At 42.8% G+C, this 23,132-nt stretch overlaps 2 protein-coding genes across 7 annotated transcripts in view; one reads left to right on the forward strand and one right to left on the reverse strand.

Moving 5' to 3' along the window:
* The window catches only part of FHOD3 (formin homology 2 domain containing 3), a 457,851-nt gene extending 451,624 nt beyond the window's left edge, over positions 1 to 6,227 (forward strand). For all 3 annotated transcript variants that reach the window (XM_058557016.1, XM_058557014.1, XM_058557015.1), the window contains one exon: positions 4,907 to 6,227. In XM_058557016.1, the coding sequence (XP_058412999.1) occupies positions 4,907 to 4,989 (83 nt within the window). In that variant the 3' untranslated portion in view covers positions 4,990 to 6,227. The remainder of the gene's footprint in view (positions 1 to 4,906) is intronic.
* An 8,769-nt stretch (positions 6,228 to 14,996) lies between these two features.
* Positions 14,997 to 23,132, reverse strand: part of TPGS2 (tubulin polyglutamylase complex subunit 2) — a 73,892-nt gene continuing 65,756 nt past the window's right edge. For 2 of the 4 annotated variants that reach the window (XM_058557022.1, XM_058557021.1), the window contains 3 exons: positions 20,123 to 20,236; positions 18,394 to 18,554; positions 14,997 to 17,062 (listed from right to left, as the gene is read on the reverse strand). In XM_058557022.1, coding sequence (XP_058413005.1) covers positions 16,832 to 17,062; positions 18,394 to 18,554; positions 20,123 to 20,236 — 506 coding nt within the window. In that variant the 3' untranslated portion in view covers positions 14,997 to 16,831. The other 2 variants (XM_058557020.1, XM_058557023.1) reach the window with 2 other exon arrangements.

The following is a 23,132-nucleotide window of genomic DNA, read 5'->3' on the forward strand; positions in this document are numbered from 1 at the left end:
CCTTTCCCTGTGTCCCAGTTGGATGGCAGTGATTTGAGTCAGGGCCCCCAAACCTGGCTGGCCATCTGCATCTCTTGGGGAAGGTTAAAATGCAGTGTGGGGGCCTCTCCCAGAGACCTTGGTTCTGTGTGTCTGGGCTGAGTCTAAGAAGTCAAGTTTAAATCAACCAGGTTTAGGAACCTTGGCTTGTTGTTGTTCCAAGTTTTATTTTTTTAACTTTTAATTTTAAAAGAATTTTAGACTTACAAAAAAGTTGCAAAAATAGCACAGAGAGTTGCCTTAGATCCTTCCCCCAGCTTCCCCTAAGGTTAACAACTTGCACACTATAGGACAATTTACCAAAACTAAGAAATTAACATTGGTATAATCCTATTAACTGAATTATAGTCTTGATTCAGATTTCACCAGTTTTTCCACCAATGTCCTTTTTCTGTTCCATGATCCTACCCAGGATCCCACATTGCACTGAGTCCTCATGCCTCCTTAGTCTCCTCTGATCTGTGGAGGACGTTTCATGACCCTGACACTTGAAAAGTACCGGTCTGTTATTTTGTAGAATGCCTGTCAATTTGGGAAACCTCTGGTTTTAATGGACAGGATTTTATGTGAAAAAAAGGTGGAGGATGGAAATATGAAAAAGAACTAATTGACATTGACCCCCCCCCAAAAAAAAACCCCAAACCCACAGAAAGTCTAACATCAAATCACTAAGAACTATACACGTTTAAACAGTTCCCTATATTTAAGTCCAGAGGGGCATGACTGGACCCACCATTTTTCTCCACTCAGCAGACAGGTCCCTCAAGGAACGAGGAGTGCATAAACGGACAGTGTTGAATAGCAGCAAGGCCAATTACCTCCCAACCACAAGACACAAACAGTTAAGACATCTTGAAGTTCTGGTATTAGTTCCCATAATCCTAGACATACTGCTGTCAGTATACCAAGTAGAAAAATCTTTAGAATCTTAGGGATTACAAAAAAATAACTTATTTCTAAATTGTTTGAAATTACATGCAAAAAATAAATATCTGTCAATGATCCAGAGGTGAAAAAGCACAAATGGATTTCTGTCACATGGAAGTAAAACTTGGTCCATTTCCCATCGATGTGATAGATTGTCCGAAGATATCCTTCCCAGCTTTCGTAGGGCACAGCTGTTTCCAGGGTGGGCTATAATTCAAATGTCCCGGCTCAAATCCTTCTCTACCACTTACTCTGTGTGCTCGGGCCAGCCACTTGATCTTTCAATGCTGCCATTTGCTCACATACTGGGGATAACAGCACCCCTATCATAGGGTTTCCACAAAGAGTAGATGAAATAATCCATGTTAAGTCTCAGTAAATGGTGGCTGCCATCACTGTTATTCTCAGACTCAACTCAACAAAGAGTCACCTGAGAGCAGTTTGTAGAATTAAAATTTTTTTTTCAATTCTAGGGGAAAAAAAAAAGAGAAAAAGAATTTAGTCCTTTCCCCTGAGTCCCCAGACGCCCCTGTGCTGCTTGTTGACAGCAGAGGTGCCCCACTGCTGTCACAGCGGCATCGTGAGAGCTGCCACAAGTGCCTGGGGCATAGAATGGCTGCTGGTGCCAGCCAAGTGCCCCATGCCGTCTATGGAAGAGCTGCAGGCAGACAGGGATAAACGTTTCCACGGTCTGTTCTCTGTTAAGCAGCTGCAGGGAAGGGAGGCAGTCGCGTGTGACAGGCAGGGGAGCTGCCACGCTGCAGCCAAGCATTCAAGCGGGAAGCAGGAATGGAGGGTGGAGAGGGGCCCAGACCTTATCTTATCAGACATAAGCCAGTCCTCCTCTCCCTGCACTTGAGAAACCCCCTAGTTGATGGAAGACTTGTTTCTGTTGCACACATTCCGTTCCTACAAGGCCCTGTTTGCTGGTCCCCTCATTCTCTTATGTCCTCAGCACTCTTTTGCTTTCCGGAAACTTGCTGAGTGAGAGCCAGCTCTCTGTCTGGGCAGGGTCTGCTGCCCTGTGCATTTCTCCTCACACCATGTGCCTGTCAGCCCCCTGCCTCCCTGATTGCAACACTTGGCTCAGGGTAGAGGCTCACGTAATGTTTGCTGAAGGAATGAGTAAACTGATGAGCAGACAGATGGACGAACGGACACCTAAAGAGGCCCTTTCTATGCGTGGCTTGAATCGGGGCACAAAATTGATTTCAGCTGATGACCTTCATTTCACACCTTCTTTCAAGTGGTAACGTGAATTAACTTTGACTCTTTAACAAAGGAAGGGTCCAAATTCGTAAGGTCTTTTTTGTGGTTAATATATTTTTATTATGGGCTTATTATATTTATTATGAGAGAATTTATCTGCATTGTCATGAAGGCCCACAGAAAATAGGATTCCATAGGTGGGGCAGATTTTTCTATGAATACCTACTTTTCAGGGACACATCTGGTGAGCAAAGGGACCTTAGCCTGTACTGGCTTTTCCTCACAGCAGAGAACACACGAGTCCAGGCAGGAGGGGTGAGAGACGGTCCCAAGGGTCTGGTGCATTAAAACTGCGAGTAGGCCGTGAGGCTGAGGGTACAGCCTCTGTGTAGTCAGGCAGCAAGGCTGGTGCAGCACCAGTAAGCTTTGTTCTGCTACCTGAGGCTGTCCCAGACAGGCTGGCTCAATGTCCATATCTATTAGGAGATTATTGCACATGTTATAAGGTGCCAGGGTGCTTATTCAAGTGTTTATGTGAACCAAACACTACAGTTATAGGACTAAAGCAAACGTGTGAAGAGAAGTGTTAAAGAAGTATCTTTAAATGCCCTCATGGGTAAAATGCCCACCAGTTCGTGGAGTCGTCTGTTGTCAATCATGTCTACCTAAAGGCACCAAGATTGCGGTTCATAGACACATGGCCATGCCACCTACTGCTGCTAATGAAATTTAAGATGCCCAGCTAGTGCAGTATGGACTTTTTCAGGCAGAATTTTATATCTTGGATAAGAGGACTTGGCAGTCCTAGTCAAGAATGAGAAATATTTTATCTTATTTTTTGCCATTAAAATTATCTTTCTTTAACAAACACTTGAAGGAGTGTTTAAAGAACATAAAAGGTTATTACAAACTAGTATTTTTATTGCTGCCCCATAGAACGAATTCCATTTCTCAGTTAAATGCAATCTGCCTCCAGTCAAGGCTCTGGAGCCAAACATTTTGTCTGGACGAGTCAGACACTTGGTCTGGAGCCCAAGGGGCCAGGGGTGGGGGAGGGTGAGCTAGTACAGGAGCAGCTGTGGATGAGTGGCTCTGGGGCCCAGAGCTAGGCTGGGAAATAAAGTAATGTGTGGTGGCATGATTTCAGGGTGCCCCTCACCACAGATCTTTGTGTCTCTACAAAAATCCACACTTGATGTCTGTGAGTCTTCCATAACTGTTTCAATTCTTTGAGTTAGTACTGAGCACACAGTAAGTTCTCCATAAAGTTATCTGTTGATTGACCAATTGATAGGTTAGATGTTGGCCTCTGTTCAAAGTGCTGATTCCTGGGGGAGAAGAAACCATCTATTAATAGATATTAGCTCCTGTTCATTCTACCATGGCCATGGGTCTTTCAGATCCTTTGTTCACAGGCTAAGTGGGCTTTTGCCCAGGGGATGATGCGGAGGCATGGAATATGGGATGTTGCCTGCAGACACATGAAGTGGGGCCCTGGCCTCTGGGGAGGCCTCAGAGGATACAGGTCCTCTTGTCACAGATAGGATGCAGGGAATAGAATCTGGCAAGGGAAGATGGGAAGACACTAAGGGTGAACTTTACTTTTTCCACATTTTGATCAAGGGCCTGCCCTGATCATCTCAGGGACTCTGGTTGATTTAGGATTTAGGGTGGAAGGTAGATCTGTAACACATCTCTTCTGAAAATAGAACAAATACCTCAAACTCTGTTTGACCTTACATACAGAGTAGGCCAAATACAATTTATATATTAAAGGAAATATAATTAGGCAATCTTTCAAATAAAAGGACCTGTCTTGGGAGGGGCAGCTGCCTCCTCGTTCACCCTTATCCAGCTTTTATTTTGACATAAAAATTGATCAATACTATATAATGGGAAAAGACATAATGCCAAGCTCAACACATGCCAATTCTAAGTCAGTTAAATATGAGTGTTCTTCCAACTGCCAGCTGTAAACCCCAGTGAAGGAGGTCATTGGTCTTTCTTGAGCCCTGTATGTTTCTCAGAGAACATCCACCAAATCCACACAGAAGTTTGGCAATTTACTCCTTGGCATCCAGTCCGCAAGGATTTACTGGTTATTCTCTCTAGAGGCCCTTTGATGAGTTGAGACTAAGACCCACAATGCTCATGGAGAGACTCATCCTGACTGCTGCCCCCTACCCTAGGTTCTGGTACCATCTTGCTCTACGGGGCCACGGGTTCTTTGGTACGTCCCCAGCATCATTGCTCCTCCTACAGATTTGTGGGGTTATCTTACCTAATTTGCATCCCTGGAACTCACATTTTCCTATGCTCTGTAATTACTCTTCCAGCTCTGATCCACTCCTTATGCTGGTCTGAGGCTGAGCTCTCAACATGCCATCTACACTTTTGCAGTTTGTACCTATTTCTCAGAAACTTTGTAAGGGTGGGTCTCTCCTCCCTTCTCCCCTCTTACCAAGTCCCCTCACTGCTTGAGTCTCCAAGTCAGCACCTGTGTCATCTTCCAGTCAGCCTCTTGCAGCCCCAAGATTTTTCCTGCCCTGACTGAAAGACACTCAGGCACTTCAGCAGGAGCAGGATGGGGCAGAGCATCTGTGAGCCCTGTAACTCCGCTGGGGATCCTTGGGGGAACGGGAGGGCTAGTGTACTGACTGCCCAATGCCTGGCTGCTAATACCTCCTTCTCTTCTCCTCCCGTTGACTGTGATCTGCCCGCGCCGCTGCAGTGCGAAGGACCCTGAAGAGCGGCCTGACTCCAGAAGAAGCCAGAGCCCTGGGCCTGGTCGGGACCTCGGAGCTGCAACTGTGACACCTGTGGGTGCCCTAAGATGTATGCCCGAGCAGTGCAAGCTCCTGATGGACAGAACCCCTCCAGTGGGGGGCAAGGAGACTCTACCTTAACATCAAAGGTTCTGAAGGGAGGCCCATTTCTAGGTGTCACTGCGTGGCTTGTGTTGCCTACTGTGCATTGACACGGATCTCTCGGAGTCTCCTTCACGTACTTTCTTCATCGTGTCAGCTGTGTTTCTCTTGTTCCCTTGACACCTGATTTAGTAGTTCCAAAGCGTGACACCTTTTCTGTGCAAGGAACAGCCATTTAAGGAGCAAATCACTTCTGTCACAGTTACTATGGTCATATGAGGCAATTTGTTTAGATTCACAGACTGGGTCTCTCCACAACACCGAAATATCCCGATGTAAACTCCAAAATTGTACACAAAAGAAAGCACAGATTGTTTACCAGTTGTGGATTTTAGATGTACTAAATGTTTATACAAATTCATAAGTGTACACCATGTTTCAAATACTAAATAAATAGAGTTTAATGCCATAACTGGAAACTGGTATTCTCCCGGGTTTAGGACCTCAAACAGCTCTACAGGCTCGTTTCCTTCCGAATCAGCAGAACCTCTTCTCGGGTTCATCGCAAGGACCCTGGCTGGGAACGGCCTCTAGGCCCTTTTGTGTTTCGTTCGGTTTTTTTGTTAATCGAGTGAGAAGCACTGACAATGTGCTCTTTGTAGCTCCGAGTTAATTAGGCATCAGTCTTTATTGCAGGACATGTTAGCGATGACCTCATATATGTCACTGACTCATGTGCTTGGTGTTGCTCCATTGTGATGTTGAAGCAAAAATCAGACTAGCATTTTAAAAATCTGAACTGTTCTGCAACTCACTTTCTTGCCTGTTATGTAAAAGTTAATTTTCTCAAAAATTTTACTAAGTCACCAAAACAAAATGGAAACGGAAAGCTTTGTCTACAGAGAACCTCAGAATGACAAGTGTAGTCCTTGGCACTCAAGCACAGGTCACCAGAAGCTAAGGTGTTCATAGGCGAAGGCGCCGTGAGGGGCTCTCAGCAACCACAGAACCATGCTGAGGGGGGTGGTGCCCAGATGGTGGCTGTGCCATCCACAGAAGCCCCTCAGCCTAGGGTTGCGTGGCTCCCATGAAGAACCTCTGCCTCTGAAAACAGCGGAAGGTAAACCACTGCAGCAGGGGGGTTGAAAAATCATTAGGTCACTAATTCCATCCTTGCCTCACTTTCAAAACCTCTGCAGGAATGCGACTGCATTCCTGAATCTGAGTGTATGTGATTTATAGACAAGATGCAGTCGTGTTGTCTGAAGAGCCAAAGATAATACTCGCACTCCATAGGCCTCTGTGACTGTGTCCCGCTTCTCCGCATGCCCACTCACTGAGAGACAGGGAGGTGTTTCAAGCAGGCGTTTGTCCAATAATACATGGTGAATGTGAGCACCCCAGGAGAGCCTGGGGCCCGCAAGAGTTAGGTTTGTATATTACAGACAATTGAGTTTATTTAATCACTTTATTGTAAAGGATACATACGGTATTAATGTTCTTTTCCTTATGGTTCTAAATAATGTGTAGTATTCCACATAAGGTTTGGTGGTTTGCAAGAGCATTTGCCTGTTGCCTCAGCACTGAATACAGAGATGGAATATCTGTATTGCTGGGGACTGGGATGTGCAAACCAAAGGGAGACACGTTTTTGTTACACAGTTTAGTGAAGAAATACTTTGATGCCCTTCCAGGGGCCCTTGGTGTTCTGCCCAGAGTTATTGTTTTAGAATAAAAGGTCACACTTGGAAGGAAGTGACTGAATAAATCTAATGTTAATTTTATTTTAGGGATTAAAAATTTTCAGAAGCTGCAAGCAGCTTTCTAATTTCTTGCTTAGAAAGAGGGTCTGTTTTTTTCTTTTTTCTGCTGAGTAAGATTAGCCCTGAGCTAACATCTGTGCCAGTCTTCCTCTACTTTATATGTGGGTAGCTGCCACAGCGTGGCTGACAAGTGGTGTGGGTTTGCATTCCGGATCCGAACCTGTGACCCTGGGCCACCAAAGTGGAGCACGCCGAACTTAACCACTACCCCAGGGGGCCAGCCCGAGGATCTCTTTTTATTAGGAACTTGGTTTAGTAGTTTTTAGTGAAACTGAAAAATTTTTCCTCTCTCCTAGTTGCCACTCACTCTGGCTGCCTCTATTAGCATTTTTTGATTCAGGAGGTTAAATTTCTCTAAAAAACCTTTGAGAAGCATCAAAGTGAATGGTACCTTATACTTGTGAGATGCTATTACTAATTTTGCTGGTCATCACCTAGGACATTCTTGTACCTATTTCTTAATTTGGGTTGAAATTAACAAAACTGCCAGCACAGTAAAGAAAGGCAAATACTTTTCTGTTAAGGATGCCTGGGTTTTGGTTTCCTTGGAGTCTTAAGGTTTTTTCTATTTTAAAAATAACTTACTGAGGGATTTTTGGGATGAAGGGGAGGGTGCACAGGGTCTCACAGGGGCTGAAGACCCAGCTTTGTTTTCTTCCAAGTAGGGAGGAAGAGCAGGCACCGGGGGTCGGGAGAGCTGGTTTCCAGGCTCCTAACCTGTGGGTGGTCGCCTCATCATCCACAGCTCCTAAATCCACCATTTCTGTGCTCATGACCCTGAGATGGTGTATCACCAAATACTATTGTAGAAGGCTGAATGATGGCCACCCAATGATATCAGGTCCTAATTGCTGGAACCTATAAATGTTACTTTATAAGGAAGCGTCTTTGCAGATGTGAATAAATTAAGGTCTAGACATGGGGAGATAATCCTGGATTATCTAGGTGTGCCCTAAACCCAGTCATAAGTGTCCTCATGTGAGAGAGGCAGAGATTGGAGTGATGTGGCCACATACCAAGGAATGCCAGCAGCCACCAGAAACTGGGAAGATGCAAGGAACAAATTCTCCCCTAGAGCCTCTGGAGATAGCATGGCCTCACTGACACCTTAATCTTGGCCCAGTGAAACTGATGTTGAACTTCTGGCCTCCAGAAGTATAAGAGAATAAGTTGCTGCTGTTTTAAGCCACCACGTTTGTGGCAATTTGTTATGGCAGCCCTAGGAAATTAATACAACCACCTATCACAAATATGCACTGAGGGCCTGTTATGGAGGTGACCCTGTGAGAGGGGCTGCGGGTTCAGTGCAAAAGGAGAGTCATGATCCCTCTCCTTAGGGAGCTTACCTGGGGCCATGAGAGGTGGTCAACTAAAATTAAAATTTAGTTTCATCAACCACTCTGCAGCTATTTATACATTTTATCAGTGAGATAAGTAAAAATAAAAACACCCAATTGCCTAGGATAAGTGATGAAATGTCTTTGCAACTGAGGCGAAAGGTACATGATATTAAAATGCCCCATCAATTTTGTCAAAAAAGGCAGTCTATTTGGTAGAAAAATCAGTTCTGTTTGCTAGGCAATTCATAGGGAGGCAAATGGACTTTCTGAACGATTTTTAGAATAGTTAACATATTTACTGAAGGCATCTCTGTGTGGGCACTTGTTATGTATTATTTTATATAATCCTTATAGCCAGTCTGCATTTTCATTTTACATATGAAGTAAGTAAGTGAAGATAAGAGATGCTGAATAACTTTACCCAAGGACAGGAGATAGGAAGTGATATATCCTGGCTTGTCTCACTAATTCCTGGGTATTTTTTGTTCTTTTAGAATCCTTAAGACAGCCTGTTAGTTGGATATCAATAGTCAGCTATGCTTCTGGGCCTAGCATGTGGCACAGACTGAACCAGGAGTGGGCTTGGTGGGTAGGGAGCCAGTCAGTGCCACTGTAGCCCAGCTAAAATCCTGGAGGCCTGGTTGTGTACGTGGTGGCAGCAGCATCTGAACTCCTTTTTGATAAGGGTTGATAATCATGCCACATTTCACATCAACTATTAATAAGTGTAATCCATATATCCACCCATCAATCTAGCCACCTACTCATCCATCCATCCACCTGCCTAGCCACTCATCCACCCACTCACCCATCTGTCCATCCATCTACACCCAGCACAAGTAGGAAAGGTTCAGAAGCTCAAAAGCATCTTTTGTGACTTTATGATGGAATGATTCTCACTCTGATTAGTGAAAGGATATGGTGACAGTTCATTCAGATTGTTGATACTCAACTGAAGGAGGGCCAAGTCATTTATTTATATTCTCTTATTGAAAACTTATGTCCAAATTTATGATTTGGGGAATTTGTAGTTCAAATACCATTTCAGCTGTTGACATAGTGGAAACTGTTCCTAACTACTAGATTAGCAACAATGATTTGTTTTCAGAATGTTTTATAATTTAGAAGTAGAGTATTACATGTATAGGAAAATTAAATAGGCTAAATAATTAGAAGCAACACCTGACAATGAAAAATTAGCACATTCTGACCATCAGTGAGGAATGATTGTGACACCGCAGTTCATATGCTGTAGGATCAGTGTGTGCTGGACCCATGGCACCTCCAGGGCTCAATGCTGCAGGTTCCTTGCTTGTGGGTGGTGAGGCAGGAAGAGGTTTGCATGTGTCGATCCCCATGTCTGCAGAGACTCACATACTCTCCTCCTCATCTCCCATTAGAGGGGCTAGTCAGCCAGTTTCTATTTAACATATTTTCTTCTATTCATTCTAATATAATCTGTAAGTTATCTGATTTAGGTGGAAACAGGAAGAAATGGGTCTTGGTCAAATATAAAACCACAGAGGACCTGCGCACCACGTTACAGATATGGGGTTAAGTCAACCACAAGGTAAGTAGGGTGCCTTGTTTCTCTGTTGTGGGCAGTGGGATTTCCTGGACTGTGATAGGACACTGCAGGACTTGGACTATTCAGCTGGCCCAGCTAAGAGGCCTTGCCTTTTGCTCTTTCAGAAAATAAACCAGAAAGCTTATTTTCCTTCAGAGAGAGCCCCTACCTCTTAATAGCATCTGCCTAGAAATGCTTTTAAACCTGCTCTGTTCTCTGGGAGTGGGGTCCCTGAAGGACAGCCAGATACTTCTGGGCAGGGCAGTGGGCTAGGAAACGAAAGCAGTCACTCTTCCCAAAAAACACTTGCAACGTGTACCAACTGGGATAATTACGTTTTTGTATACCCCAACTTTCAAATAATGAAAAATGTGGCAGCCTTACAGAAGAGCTGGCTGCCTGGGAAGCTTCTGTTGCTGCTTTATCCAGGCCCTGAAAAAAACGTGTCCTCGATGACATGCTGATTGAGACGGTCATTTTTACTGGAACTCAGCACACAGGAGCTGGTGGTAGAACTGGCTACAGAATTAGAGCAATTCAATCAATGTCAGAGCCGTTCTTGGCTCAGAGGATTAGGCATAAGGTTGGAGGTGACAAGGGAATAGAGGAGTCCATTCCCAGCTCAACCCCTCCTCAGAAATGCAGCCTCAATGGGACAAAACAGGGTCTCACCCAGTAGTCCCTCTCAGCAGGTGCTATGAAAAAATAACTTTTCTCTCTTTGGAAGAAAAACTGTCCTGAAATAGTAAGACTGTAGAAATTTACAAAACTTCCTAAATCAACATATGTATATAGAAGTTTACTGTTGGGTTAAATTAAACTTTATAAGCTCTTGTTTTTGAAAAGATGTTGTAAGACAAATTTTTGAATTTGTCTTGTGCCTGGCTTTAATTGGTATTATAATATCAAAGGTGATTTTCCTTTTTTTTTAAATGGCCTAAAACACGATTTGTGAAGAAAGTAATTAAGGCCACAGCAGTCTGTTTTAGAATCAAATTTTTAAAGGAAAATAGTTTTTCTTATTAAGTTGCTCAATAAGCCTACATTCTAGAAACGCAACGCTCTGTTCCAGAACCTGCGTGGCCATGGTCTAGAGCCACCCCTGGGAGCAGATGTGCCTCAGGAACCCCCAAGCATTTAAATGCAGACCCTCCAGTGCAATGTATACCTCCACCTCTATCCCAAGGGAGCACCTCATTTACAAAGTTTAAAAGTGTAAAGTTGTGACCTGGAGCCTCAATAAAGGTAAGAGGCTTAATCTTGAGGTTTACTCCAGAAGTTTAAGCTTGTCCTTAACAGTTTGTCCCTCACTTCGCAGCTTTTGCTTGAGGGATGGGGTCTCCCGTATGTTGGACTTGACTGTTCTGAGGGCTGTCTGTGTCCCTGCTTTGGTTGGTCTCCAAGGTGTTCTTTGCCAGTCTTTATGCTGAGTAAGAAAAAACAGGTAACTGATCTCCAAAGGAATAACAGGTACTTTGAAAAATGTCATTTCTTGAGCAGTTATTTCTGAGCTCAGGAGGCCAGGCCCACCGGCTCCCTGGGAGGGCAGAGGAGATGAGCTGCTTTAAGATGCAGAAAACCTCCTTCATTTCTCACAGCTTTGCATGTTGGAGACGACAGCGCAGGGGCCTGTAGGCTGAGCTGCCTTAGGGCCTTTCACCACCACGTGGGGCAAAGCCCAGACCTGCGCAGCCCACTCTGCAGCCATGACGACGGCCCTTTTTCCAAGGCATGCTGATTCCTCCCTGGCTTTCTCTGTGAGCCAGGAATTGCAAAAATATATAAAGTAGGAAAGGATGCAGTCCTAGGAAAGGACGTAGCATCCTATGTCTTAGAAAAAAGTGTGCTAAATTAGGTAAATGTCCCTGTTCTTTGTTGAGTATAACATGGTATAAAAGGGCTATGCAGCAGAATTATTCTGGGAATTGTAATGTAAAAACAAGCCATATGTGGTCGAAGACAGGGCTGCCCAATAGAACATTCCGTGATGATGGAAATGTTCTATATATGCATTATTCAATCTGGTAGCCTCTAGACGTAAGTGATTGATTACTGAACACTTGAAATGTGACTAGAGACACTGAGGAGCAGAATTTTTAACTTTATTTGATTTTAAGTTTAAATGGCTACCTGTGGTTAGTCGCTACTCTATTGGATAGCACAGGTCTGAGAGAATAGACCTTTTTATGTACTTTGTTGCTGTTTATTAATTTTACATAAAGGAGGTTTTTATGTGAAATTTGTGTATAAAATTGCTTTGGACGGCCGTTTACGCCATCAAGAACTTAAAACAGCGTCTAAGAAACTATGTCCACCTCCTATATTGTGTTCTTAGCCTTGGGAATTCTTGTCCTCAAAGGAGAATTCTGTGATTGCTGTTCAGTGCTATCAAATACGCACTCTTTTCTCCCGGCATGTCCCGCCTGGAAGATTTGCTCTCTCCTCTGCAGAGTCCACACCAGGCCTGTGTGCATGACCTGTGATATACGCCACGGCTGAGCACAGATCTCCAACAATGGTCAAATCTACCTTACGATAAAGCTTTACAAAGGACCACTTCATTTCCTATGTATGTTGTTTGTTTTTACCATGCCACCCTCTGGACGGTCCTCACTACTGCATTTCACCCTTATCATCCGGGAGACCTGCTCCCAACAGATTTCATCCACGTGAGACAGACAAATTGGATATTGAAAACATCCAGTTAGATGGTTGCATTTATTCTGCGTGCTACATTTACTAAGGGTGGGTATCGAGCAAGGCCTGGGTGCTAGGTGCTGTGGGAAACATAAGGATGTGTAATCACAAAAAGATCCTATTTCTGAAACAAACACAAGTCCAGGGACATTGAGAAAAGATTTCTGAGTCACAGCCAGTGAGCGGCATGAGGCAGTCTGGGAGATATTGTTGGGATGCCAAAAGATTGGAATATCGGCAACATGTTTCATTATGTTAGGGTCTTCTGACAGAGCTGCTCTGAGAGCTGAACTAAGGTGTCCTGCCTGTAAAATAGTGGCTGCCTTTTCACAGTTTGCCTAAACATTTAACAGCATTTTCATAACTTTTTTTCTCACTGCTTTGCTTGGTTGTCTGTTCCTATTGGTCTATCCTGGACTTAAGTATGAGGCAGCTCTTGATTTAGCACAAAACTAAGTATTAAGTTTAACTACTAATGTTTCGTGGGGTTCCACACTGAGCAGCATGGCTTTCCAGAGTAACACAAAGTCCCCCTCTCAACAACCACTGAAGGCACAGAGGAAAGGAGGCCAGACGACCGAAGTTAGTTGAGTGGTGCTGGCGTGAAGCACTCCTCCCCAAAGAGGGCTCTCCTGTGGACTTAGGGCTTCACAGAGAGCTGAGGTGGAGGTGGACTGGAACTGGACCTTGGGCGGAGGAGGGGGACAGCTGGCCAGCACTGGCAGGTAGGAAAATGTAGGTGTAAAGGCAGAGGAGGGTAACCACACTGGTGCTTTGGAAAGAAAGTGAGTGGCTCATGTATAAAGTTAATGACTGGAAAGAAAAGAAAAGCTGGAGTCACATCACAAAGGAAGAGGGAAAAAGAAGGGACTAACTAACTTTTGAGCTCTCACTCAGGTATTAGCTCATTTAATCTTCACAATAACTTCATAATGGGGCTGTGTGTTAACAAGAGTAGTTGCCAGGGAGAACAGAATCCAGTCTGGGTTGGCTTAAGCCAAAGAGGGAAATTCATCACAAGATCCGAAGGATAAAAGTGAAGCCAATTTGCATTGATACCCACCCAGTGTCCAGTCACCTGTAATCAAGGGCCAGAGTTACACTACACAAATATGGCTATCAGGGACCCTATGTGTATGAGTAGCTACTGTACTGAACAGAAAAAAGTTAGTTAAGAATATATTTTATAATCTGTAGAGCAACCGCTAAAATAAAATGAAAATAAGTATAACTTAACCACTAGATAAAATAGAATTATTTAAAAAATTAAAATTGGAGGGGTAAAGAACAGGTATATAGATAAAACATGATTGGTCATGGGTTGAGAATTGTTGAAACTGGGTGAGAGATACATGGGGATTCATTATACTTTTCTATCTTTGTAAATGTTTAAAATTCTCCACAATAAATAGTTTAAAAAATACAAATATTCATGCAGAAACTAAAATGGTCCCTTGATCCTTCTTTCACCATTGCACATGCTTTACTGAACTAAAAACAGATTTTTGAATTCTCCATGCAATGAAAACAAAATCACTCAGACCCATTAAGTAGAAAGTGTCAGACTTGGTGAGCATTATTGTCACCATTGCAGTTGATTAAAAGTCCTGATGCCTGGAATCTTTCCTTGCAATTTTGATTTAGTAGGTCTGGAGTGGGATCTGGGTATCTTACTTTCTACACGCAACTACAGTGACATTGACGCATGTTCAAGTTTGGAGAGCACAGCTTTAAGGGATAGATTCTGTACATTATCATGTGCAAGCTGCCCCTTGTCATTCCTATCCTTGGCTCAGGGTACTTCCTGCTTTAGGACTCAAGCCGCATGATGATGTGGCCCTTCACGGCACAATCTTCACTACATCAATGCATCATAAGGCATTCTGCCATTTATTCTTTTTGTGATTCCAGCACAGTGTCTTTTTCTTGGGCAGTTGATTTACAGAGGGGCCCTTTGCTATTTTAATTGCTTTAGTTTCAAAACATAAATCTCATGGGGGAGTTTTTCCCCCACATAACCCACTCAACCTACAGATTGTCCAAAGTCTTCCACCAGAAGTGCTCTCCTTCCTCCTTCACTGGGGTCAGCTTCATGGACGTGTGACCTGTACAGTCACAAAGGGCCCCACACTGAGAAGGGCTTCACACTTGGTTTAATGCTCTCTTGTCACCGTCTTAAAAATTCTTTATTTTATCTTTGAATTGTGTTTCGTACGTGAAGTCTGATGAGACAAAGGAGCACACACATGAGCAGAGGAGATACGTGCAATATGGGTGTCCACTGTTCCTTACTACTCCATTCACTTATAGCCTTCGTGATGCCTGTGAGCAGAGAATTCCAGTGAACCCATGATGCGTGAGAGTTCGGGAGATTCAAAGTAAGTACAAGGTAAGCATGTTGTGTCAACAACTGAGTAAATGAGGGCACTGAGAGCCCCAAGAGGCCATGCTTTCCTTTTGAACCAGACTTGATTGGGATGCAAAAAGAAGGTAATGGCATTCTAAGAAGCACGAATGACACCGTAAGTTGAAAGAGAGAGTGTTGATAAAATGTCTACATATCAACAAATGAAATAACAGTTGAGCTAGTTTTGTGCAGTGTTTCCACTGTTCTGGTAAGAACAAAATACATATGCATACAATATACATAAGCTATGAAATACAAATTGTAATTTTGGTGATTCTGCACATGAGTTAAATGTTCTTAGTGTTGCATTTAAAACTGGAATTGCACAATATAAATATGAATGATAAAATTAATGCTAATTATTTAAAATTTAATTTTTCTTTACTTAGAACAGCATTAAGTAGCAAATAAAACCACCGTAAGTTGTGAAAGAGACCATGGAAGAAAGGAAAAACATTTTAGTACCTTTAATGGTTGTTTTCCTGATTTTTGGACAAGAGGCCCCACATCTTCATTTTGCAGTGAGTCCTCTATATCAGGCAGCTAGCCCTGCTCTTCACTGTTCTGCTCCTCCTGAGGCAGGTCCGAGGCCTTTCCTTATCAGAACCCCCTTCCTTCTACAGCCCTTTGAGGACTCCCACTGATTTGAAAGGCACCATTGCTCTCATGACTCCTCTGCTACTGCACTTGTGAAATCTAGAACTGGACCAGGGGGCTCCACAAGTACTAGAGGAAGAGCATCTGCCACAGTGCAAGATGACATGACTTCTCAATGCCCTTCTAACCTTGACTTGTCTTGTGGAAAACAGCCAAATGCTGGAATCTCTTATCTGGTGCTGCTGGTTCTCCCTTTGATTTCATCAGTTCTGGCAGAAAACACTTCTGGAAGACTAAACTTCAGCTATTATCCTTGACATCTTGGTCCCTCTCTATCCCTTTCTGCCACTCCATGAATTCTTGAAGAGTAGGCAGAGGAGGTGGAAAAGCTCTTGTCAACAGTGGCTGGTTTCATCAAAACTCTTTATGAAGAGTCCTGTAAAGCAATGCTTGGCAGTTTGTTTTTAAATGGTTAAAATACAGTAGAATCACCTTAAAAAAAAAAAGCTGAGGAACACAATTTTGGCAAATGTGTAAACATCACATCACAAAACAGGAAACAAGAAACTTTATAGGAAACTGATGAAGATGAGAAGCTTTACAGGAAACTGAAAAAGAAATGGCAGACCAAGAATTGCTTGAGGTGAAGGATATAAAGAACATACAAATGTATCTTCAAAAGTTTTCATGGAATATTATGACCCATCAAATTAAGGTATCAACATTCTCTAACAAAAATTAACTGATCTGAGGAAGAGCAGTGTGAAAATATTCTAATTCAGTGCTGCCCAAAAGAACTTTCCGTGATGATGGAAATATTCCATTATGTCTCTGCTGTCCAATAAAGAATCCACTAACCACATGAATACTTGCAATGTGGCTAATACAACTGAGGAAGTGAATTTTTAATATAGTTTAAATTTAAATAGCCACATGCGGCTAGTGGCTACAGTTGAACAGCACAGTTCTAATACCTCATGGGTCAAAACCAGTGGTTTCTTTGGGGGACTTCTCTAAACACTGCTGAGGGGTAGGGGGTTGGGGGTGGAAAGTGAGGAAAGCTCTTAACAGATCTCTTGAGCCACTTACACAAGATCTGAAGTTCTCCACAGCTTCTGGAGGCAGGGGGTGGTACAACCTGCCGTGAGGGGTATGAGGGAAGGACTCTTGGGAGACCTGAGTATGCCCTTCCAACTCCTGGCTAATGCCAACGGGAGTAAAAGGCCTAGGATTTTGGTCACTCAGATGGGAAGAGGCCTATGGTTCCACACACAGAATCTGAAGCTTGGGCACCCCTGGGGCATCTGTGCATGGAAATCATCGCTGTGGGGCTGGCAGGGAATTGGAGTAAGGGGTGGTCATTTCCGGACAGGGTTTCCAGAGCCAGGGGAGGATTTAGAGGCAGAGAGAGGACCTGAGGGCCCTTTCTGGCCACCTGCAGGCTGAACAGACCCTTTCTTTTTGGGGATTAAGGTCTTGTTCTTGCTCTTGAACACTTTGCTGGGATCCAGCTTGTTCACAAAGGAGTCGGTCTCTTCCGTGAGCAGGTCTGTGTTGTAGGTGATGGGTTTATACATGCTGAACCATTGCTGTAAGGCAGAAGTGGGAGAGAAGGTCACAATTCAAAGGAGAAATGCCATTGTTTATGCTCTTTAGTGGGAATATAGGAGTAGAGAGCTGGGGAGATGAGGCAGAGAAGAGAGTAAGAGGTTTTATGAAAAACTGCCTCAAAAATTTATTAACACTTCCTTTAAGCAAAAGTGATGACACACACATTGCTTTATGAAGTCTCATAACCTTTAAAATAAATGCAGCATGAGAACTAAGAATCTGAGTAAGCTTCCTTCTTTCTGATCTAGTGAGCCCTGAGCATGGGATGCTAGGTCCCAAATCATCAGGGGACAGTGTCCTTCTAATTGTTCTGCACTCAAACCAGCCACCGCCCATGAGGTAGACTTGGCAGAGTGCTTCCCATAGGGAAGGTGCACAACAGAGGCCAGTCCAGGCCTCTGCTCAGGGAATCTGCCTGTGTTGGTGCCCTCTTCCCTTTCTGGGCAGTTGAAGGCAAAGGGCATCACATTTATTGACCTTTCATTGATTATAACCACCCTACAATGTTGACTGGATATTGTTGTTATGTGACATTTGAGGAAAGTGAGGCCCACTAGATGAATATATACATGGAGCTGAGTCCCTAATTTATTGTCACCTAGTCACAAGTTCTTCCAGATACACCTGGTGTTCTCAAACCAGCAGTGTGTATCAGTATTACCTGACATCTGTATGTTTGAAATGGTGCCCAGATCTGTAATATAAACAGGACGCATCCATACAACGGAATACTCTAACATTAAAAAGGACAGCTCTATATGTACTGATAGGGAATGAGCTCCAAGATGGAGTGTTAAGTGAAAAGAAGGTGCAGAATAATGTGAATAGTATACTGCACTTGTGATTAAGAAAAAGGAACTAAAAACCGCGTGGACGCATGCTTTCTGTGCAATAGAGTACCTCGGGAAGGGCACACAAGAAACTGAAACAGTGGCTGCCTGTGGGAAGTACAGTGGGAGGCCAGAGAACAGGGAATAAGAGACTGACTTTCACTCTTCTGGTGTGCAAGTACTGCCTATTCAAAACCAACAATCAGAACTAAGCCTCCAATAAAATTGAATTAGAAATACAACTCCCAGGTGATTCTGAGTATCAGCCAAGTTTGGGAACCAGCTAACTAGATCAGTATAAAGTTAGGTTGACCACCTACGATGGAATCACCTGCCTTGCTTATTGAAAATGCACCTTCCTGGGCTGCACCCCAGATCTCCTGAATCAGATGGGGAAGCTGGAAATCTGCAATTCAAGCATTTCCTCAGAAGATTCTGATACATTCCACAGTTTGAGATGATAGGTGTTTTTTGCTTACCTTGGCCTGTGGGCTAATGCCATAGCTGGTGAAGGCATACTGCCACTGGGGCAGGCCCAGGTGGGTGATGAGCAGACGGTAATAGGCAGTAAAGGTATCTGTCAGAAAATGCCAGTATAGCGCTCTGTCCAGGAACCAGATCTCAGTGTCCTGTGCTAATGCTGAAATAGCAGGCAAGGGAAATAAATGAAGGGATGGCTTAACACTTTTTTCCTTTTATTGACATTTTAAAGTCGATATATACTCGCGGCAAAAAAAAATTCCAACAGTAGAGAGGATGTAAAATATAAGTTCCTTTTTTTCCCTTTCAACTCCCAGTCCCATTCTCCAGTGGCCACTGTTACTTGTTTCTTTGGTATTCTTTTACAAACTCCTGATCAATCAGCCGATTGATCTACCTGCTGGGCTTTGGCCATCTGTGCATTCAGGCCATCTAAGCAACTCTTCTTTGCTGTGCAGAATCAGCACTCCCCCTACTCCCAGTGGGACATACTGTGGTCTCAGCTTGCCCGATGGAGAGAGTCTAAATGGCTCTGGTTTTGTGAAGATGTCTCTGTCAGGAATCAGAAGTGCTGTGAGAAACCACGGTGGAGGAGCCCAGACCAGCTCCCTCTCCTGGAGTCCTAATGGTGCTGTTGTGTGATGTCCTGCTGGAGCTGAAGCAGGCACTGTCGTACTAGCTCCTGCCTTGCTTCTGGCCTTCCCTTCTTAGTACTGTAGGCCTCTCCTAGGTCATCTCCTGTCTAATGGCTGTACATCTCCCTAAGTGACCGCCATCTTCCAGTCTCTTCCTCTTCCCAAACTGCTGTGGTCACATATATTTCCATTTCAATCCTGTCATTCTTCTGCTAAACAACCTTGACTCCCCACTGTCTTCCAGGTTATGTCCAAACTCCTTCAAAACTCTGCATGAAGGGGAATAACTGGTCTTCTGGCTCCATTTCCTCCTCACCCACAAGATGAACTATGTGGACCAGTGAATTGGAATTTGTCACTCCCCCCAAATCAGTTGAACTTTCCCATGGCATCTTTGCTTGGATGTCCCTTTTAATCTACCAACTGCCTCCCATATTTAATTTCTACTCATAACCCAAGATGTAGCTCAAAGGCTCCTTCACAAAGATGATCTCTCCCTTCCCCAGAGCTAAATCTTGGTGTATCTTCTCACCCCTACCAGGCAGAGAGCTACTTGAAAGGAGCTGGGCCTTGTCCAGCTCTGCAGTTCCACAGTCCCTAGGCAAGGGCCTGAACTGCTGTTAAGGGACCAGGTGGTGGGTGCTGCTCAAGGGGCCAGAGCCTTTTTCGCTTGATTTTCCATCTGGGATCTAGATCAAGGTCTGGTAAGTCAAGTGTTTATTGCTGTTAATTGGCCTACATATAGAAGTATGGAAGGAAGACAATGTTTTTCCTGGTTACTTTTCCAATGCACGAGACTGCTGAGGAGTCTATAAACAGAATGACTATTTATTTTAGTTTTTATTCACTTATTATTCTAATCTCATTATTTTGTAGTAACTCCAAATAATGATAGCTTAAAAAGACTCTAGTATTTGGCCTAGATGGGGATGCTCAGAGGACCAAAGGCGCTTTCTGGGTCTTGGCACCTACAAGAGACCTGATGGTGTCTCAGGAGGCCAGGGAGGAGTGTGCCTTTTGTGTGATGGCTGGAGAGCAAGGTCAGCCAAGGCCATATCCAAACTATAGGACCACTCCTGTCAATGATTCTTACCTGGTTTCCCTGTTTTGTAGACAAGGCAAACCTTCCCATTTCCATTGCAAGGATCCAGCTCAAATATCACACTGCGAGAATCAAAGTGAGGCTTCTCTGGCTGGTTCTCATTGTCTGCAAACCCAGAAGTTAACGGTAATGTTCAAACATACTCAACTCAAACATGTACTTATTCATCCAGATTAGCTGGGATGAAAAACAGGGGAAAAAGCTTTATCTCAGACATATTCTTAACTATGATTTTCAAATGTGGGCCAAATGAATTCTGTACTCTAAATGGATGTTATCCGTGGTCTAGGCCTGCTGTCTGGGCTCCCCGATCACCAACAGACAATGTCACAGAATCTGGGGGAAGGTGTCATGAGGAAAACAAACTGAACTTCTTGGGAGTCGGACTACATAAAGGCAGAGTAACCTGAACGGCATGAGGTTGACATAACTTTTTTCTTTTTCTCAGATAACTGCTTTCCCCTCATTTGTATTATGATCTTTTGATTAGAATCCCTTTTCCTCTGTCTAAAATGTATATTTACAATATCTAATTATAATGTTATTATTAATTATAATTAATGCTAAGCCTACCTCAGTTAGAAATACCTACTAAGAAACCAAATATCATAAAGTAACCGAAAAAGATAAATTCTTAGAAATGCAAGCATCAGAAACCTTCTCTCCTGCTTCTTTCATTACAGCTATTATGCAATAAAAATTAGTATTAGTGACTGGAGTGGAGAGTTTACAAATCCTGGAGAGACTGGATAAAACAAAGTATATAAAAATAATATTTCTGATTTATTTATATATATCCATATATATACATAAATTTTATATAAATGTATAAATATTTATATTTCTAATTAAAAATGTTTTTCTTTTTTTTTTTAACATGGCTTTCCCCTCCCCTGGAGGTTATTCTTTCATATTCTTCTTGATCTCATATGGTCCTAGACAGACATATAGGTATACATTTAAATTTTGTCTTCAAGATTATTTATTGTATAAACATGAAATATCACACATATTATCTGAATCTTGCTGTCTATGCAATAACACCATGTGGAAAGCCTTCTAAGACATTTGGTGTAACTCTAATTCATTCTTTTTAATAGCTGCCTGATAGTCTGTGGGAGTGGATATACCCTCATTTATTCTGCCACCCCTCTACTGACAGGCATTCACCTATCATTATTCTGCTGTGAATGCTACAACAATCATTTCTGTACACGTCCTTATGTTCTGGTGCTTTCATCATATGGATAGATTCTCTGCAGTAGAATGGATGTTGTCAAAGTGCTTTTCAAAAAGGCCTTTGTTTTTGAAACATATTTTCACTGGATATAAAATTCTAGGTTGACAATTTTTTTCTTTGAGTTTTTTAATGCTTTTGAATTTTCCAATGAGAAATATGCCGTTATCCTTATTTTCGTTCCTTTGTATGTAACTGTCTGTTCCCATTGACTGCTTTTAAGATTTTTCTCTTTATCCTTGATTTGAGCCATTTGATTATGATGTGTCTTGGTATCTTTTCTTCATGTTTCTTTTTTCTGGCTTGTTAAGCTTCTTGGAAATGTGAGTTTATAGTTTCCATCAAATTGGCAAAATTTTGAGCCAGTATTTCTTCAAATATTTTCTGGTCCCTCCCCCTCTTTTCAGGGACTCCAATAACACATTTATTACATCATTTGTTGTCCCTCAGTTCCCTGATGTGCATTTCATTAAAAAATTTTTTTTTCTTTCTGTGTCATTTTGGATAGTTTCTATTGTTATGTCTTCAAGTTCTCTAGTTCTCTTCAAGTTTTCTTTTCTTCAGCAATGTCTAAGCCACTGTTAGTCCTATCTAGTGTATTTTTCATCTCAGAAACTAGTTTTCATCTTTGAAAGTTAAATTTGGGTCCTTTTTTGTTTTGTGTCTTCCATGCCTGTACTAATATTTTGGACATATGGAATATAGTTATATAATAACTGTTTTAATGTCTATATCTGCTAATTCTAAACTGTGTCAATTCTGGACTAATTTCAATTAATTTTTCTCATTATAGTCTCATTTTCTCACTTTTTTGCATGCCTGGTAATCTTTGAATGGATGCCAGAAATTGTTAATTTTGCATTGTTGAGTGCTGAGTATTTTTATATTTCTATAAATACTGTTGAGCTCTGTTTTGTGACACAGTTAAGTTACTTGGAAACAGATACTTTTAGGTCTTGTGCTTAGTATTTGTCAGGCAGGACCAGGGCAGCATTCAACCTAAGGCTAACTTTTCCCCATTACTGAGGCAAGACCCTTGTGAATACCTGTCAAACTCTGCATAAATCATGAGGTATTTCAGCTTGGCTGGTAGAAAAAGGCATTATTCCTGGTCCCTCTAATCATCCTGGATGGTTTTGTCCTTGGCCATGGGCAGTTTCTTTACCTGCGTGAGCTCAACAGCTCTCTGATGAGTACTTGAGGACCCTCTGCAGATCTCTGGAGTTCTCGCTTTATGCAGCTCACTCCTCTCAGTGACTGAGTCCTGTGAACTTGAGCTGTCTTCAGCTAGCTAGGCTCTCAGCTCTGTCTTCTCAATTCAGGGAGTGCAACAGGTTCTGCCTGGGTTCCCCTTTCTATGCTGTAGACTGGCAAGTCTCTCAAGGTAATAAGCTAGGGTTTACTTTATTTCCCATTTCTCAGAGCTCACTGTCCTTCATTTCCTGAAGGTCAATGTCTTGAAATCCATTATATATTTTGTCTGTTTTTGTTGTTCCAGCTGGGAGGATAAATCTGGTCTCTGTTGCTCCATCTTGGATGAAATCAAAGTACAGACTGTAGGGTCCCACCAAGTTTTAGCATCCCTGACTCATGCTGACTGTGGTCTGCCCTCAGGCAAAAGTTATAAAAAATAGGAAACTCAGTGTGGTTCCCTTCTGCCATTTGTAGATGCCACTCCAGTTTCTGCTTGTTTTTGGTTACCCTCCAGTCCTTTTAGGTAACTGTTTTTAAACTTTTTCCAGAGTTTAGAGTATTATTTGCAGA

This window comes from Diceros bicornis, chromosome 16 (genome assembly GCF_020826845.1).
Source record: "Diceros bicornis minor isolate mBicDic1 chromosome 16, mDicBic1.mat.cur, whole genome shotgun sequence".
NCBI lineage: Eukaryota > Metazoa > Chordata > Mammalia > Perissodactyla > Rhinocerotidae > Diceros > Diceros bicornis.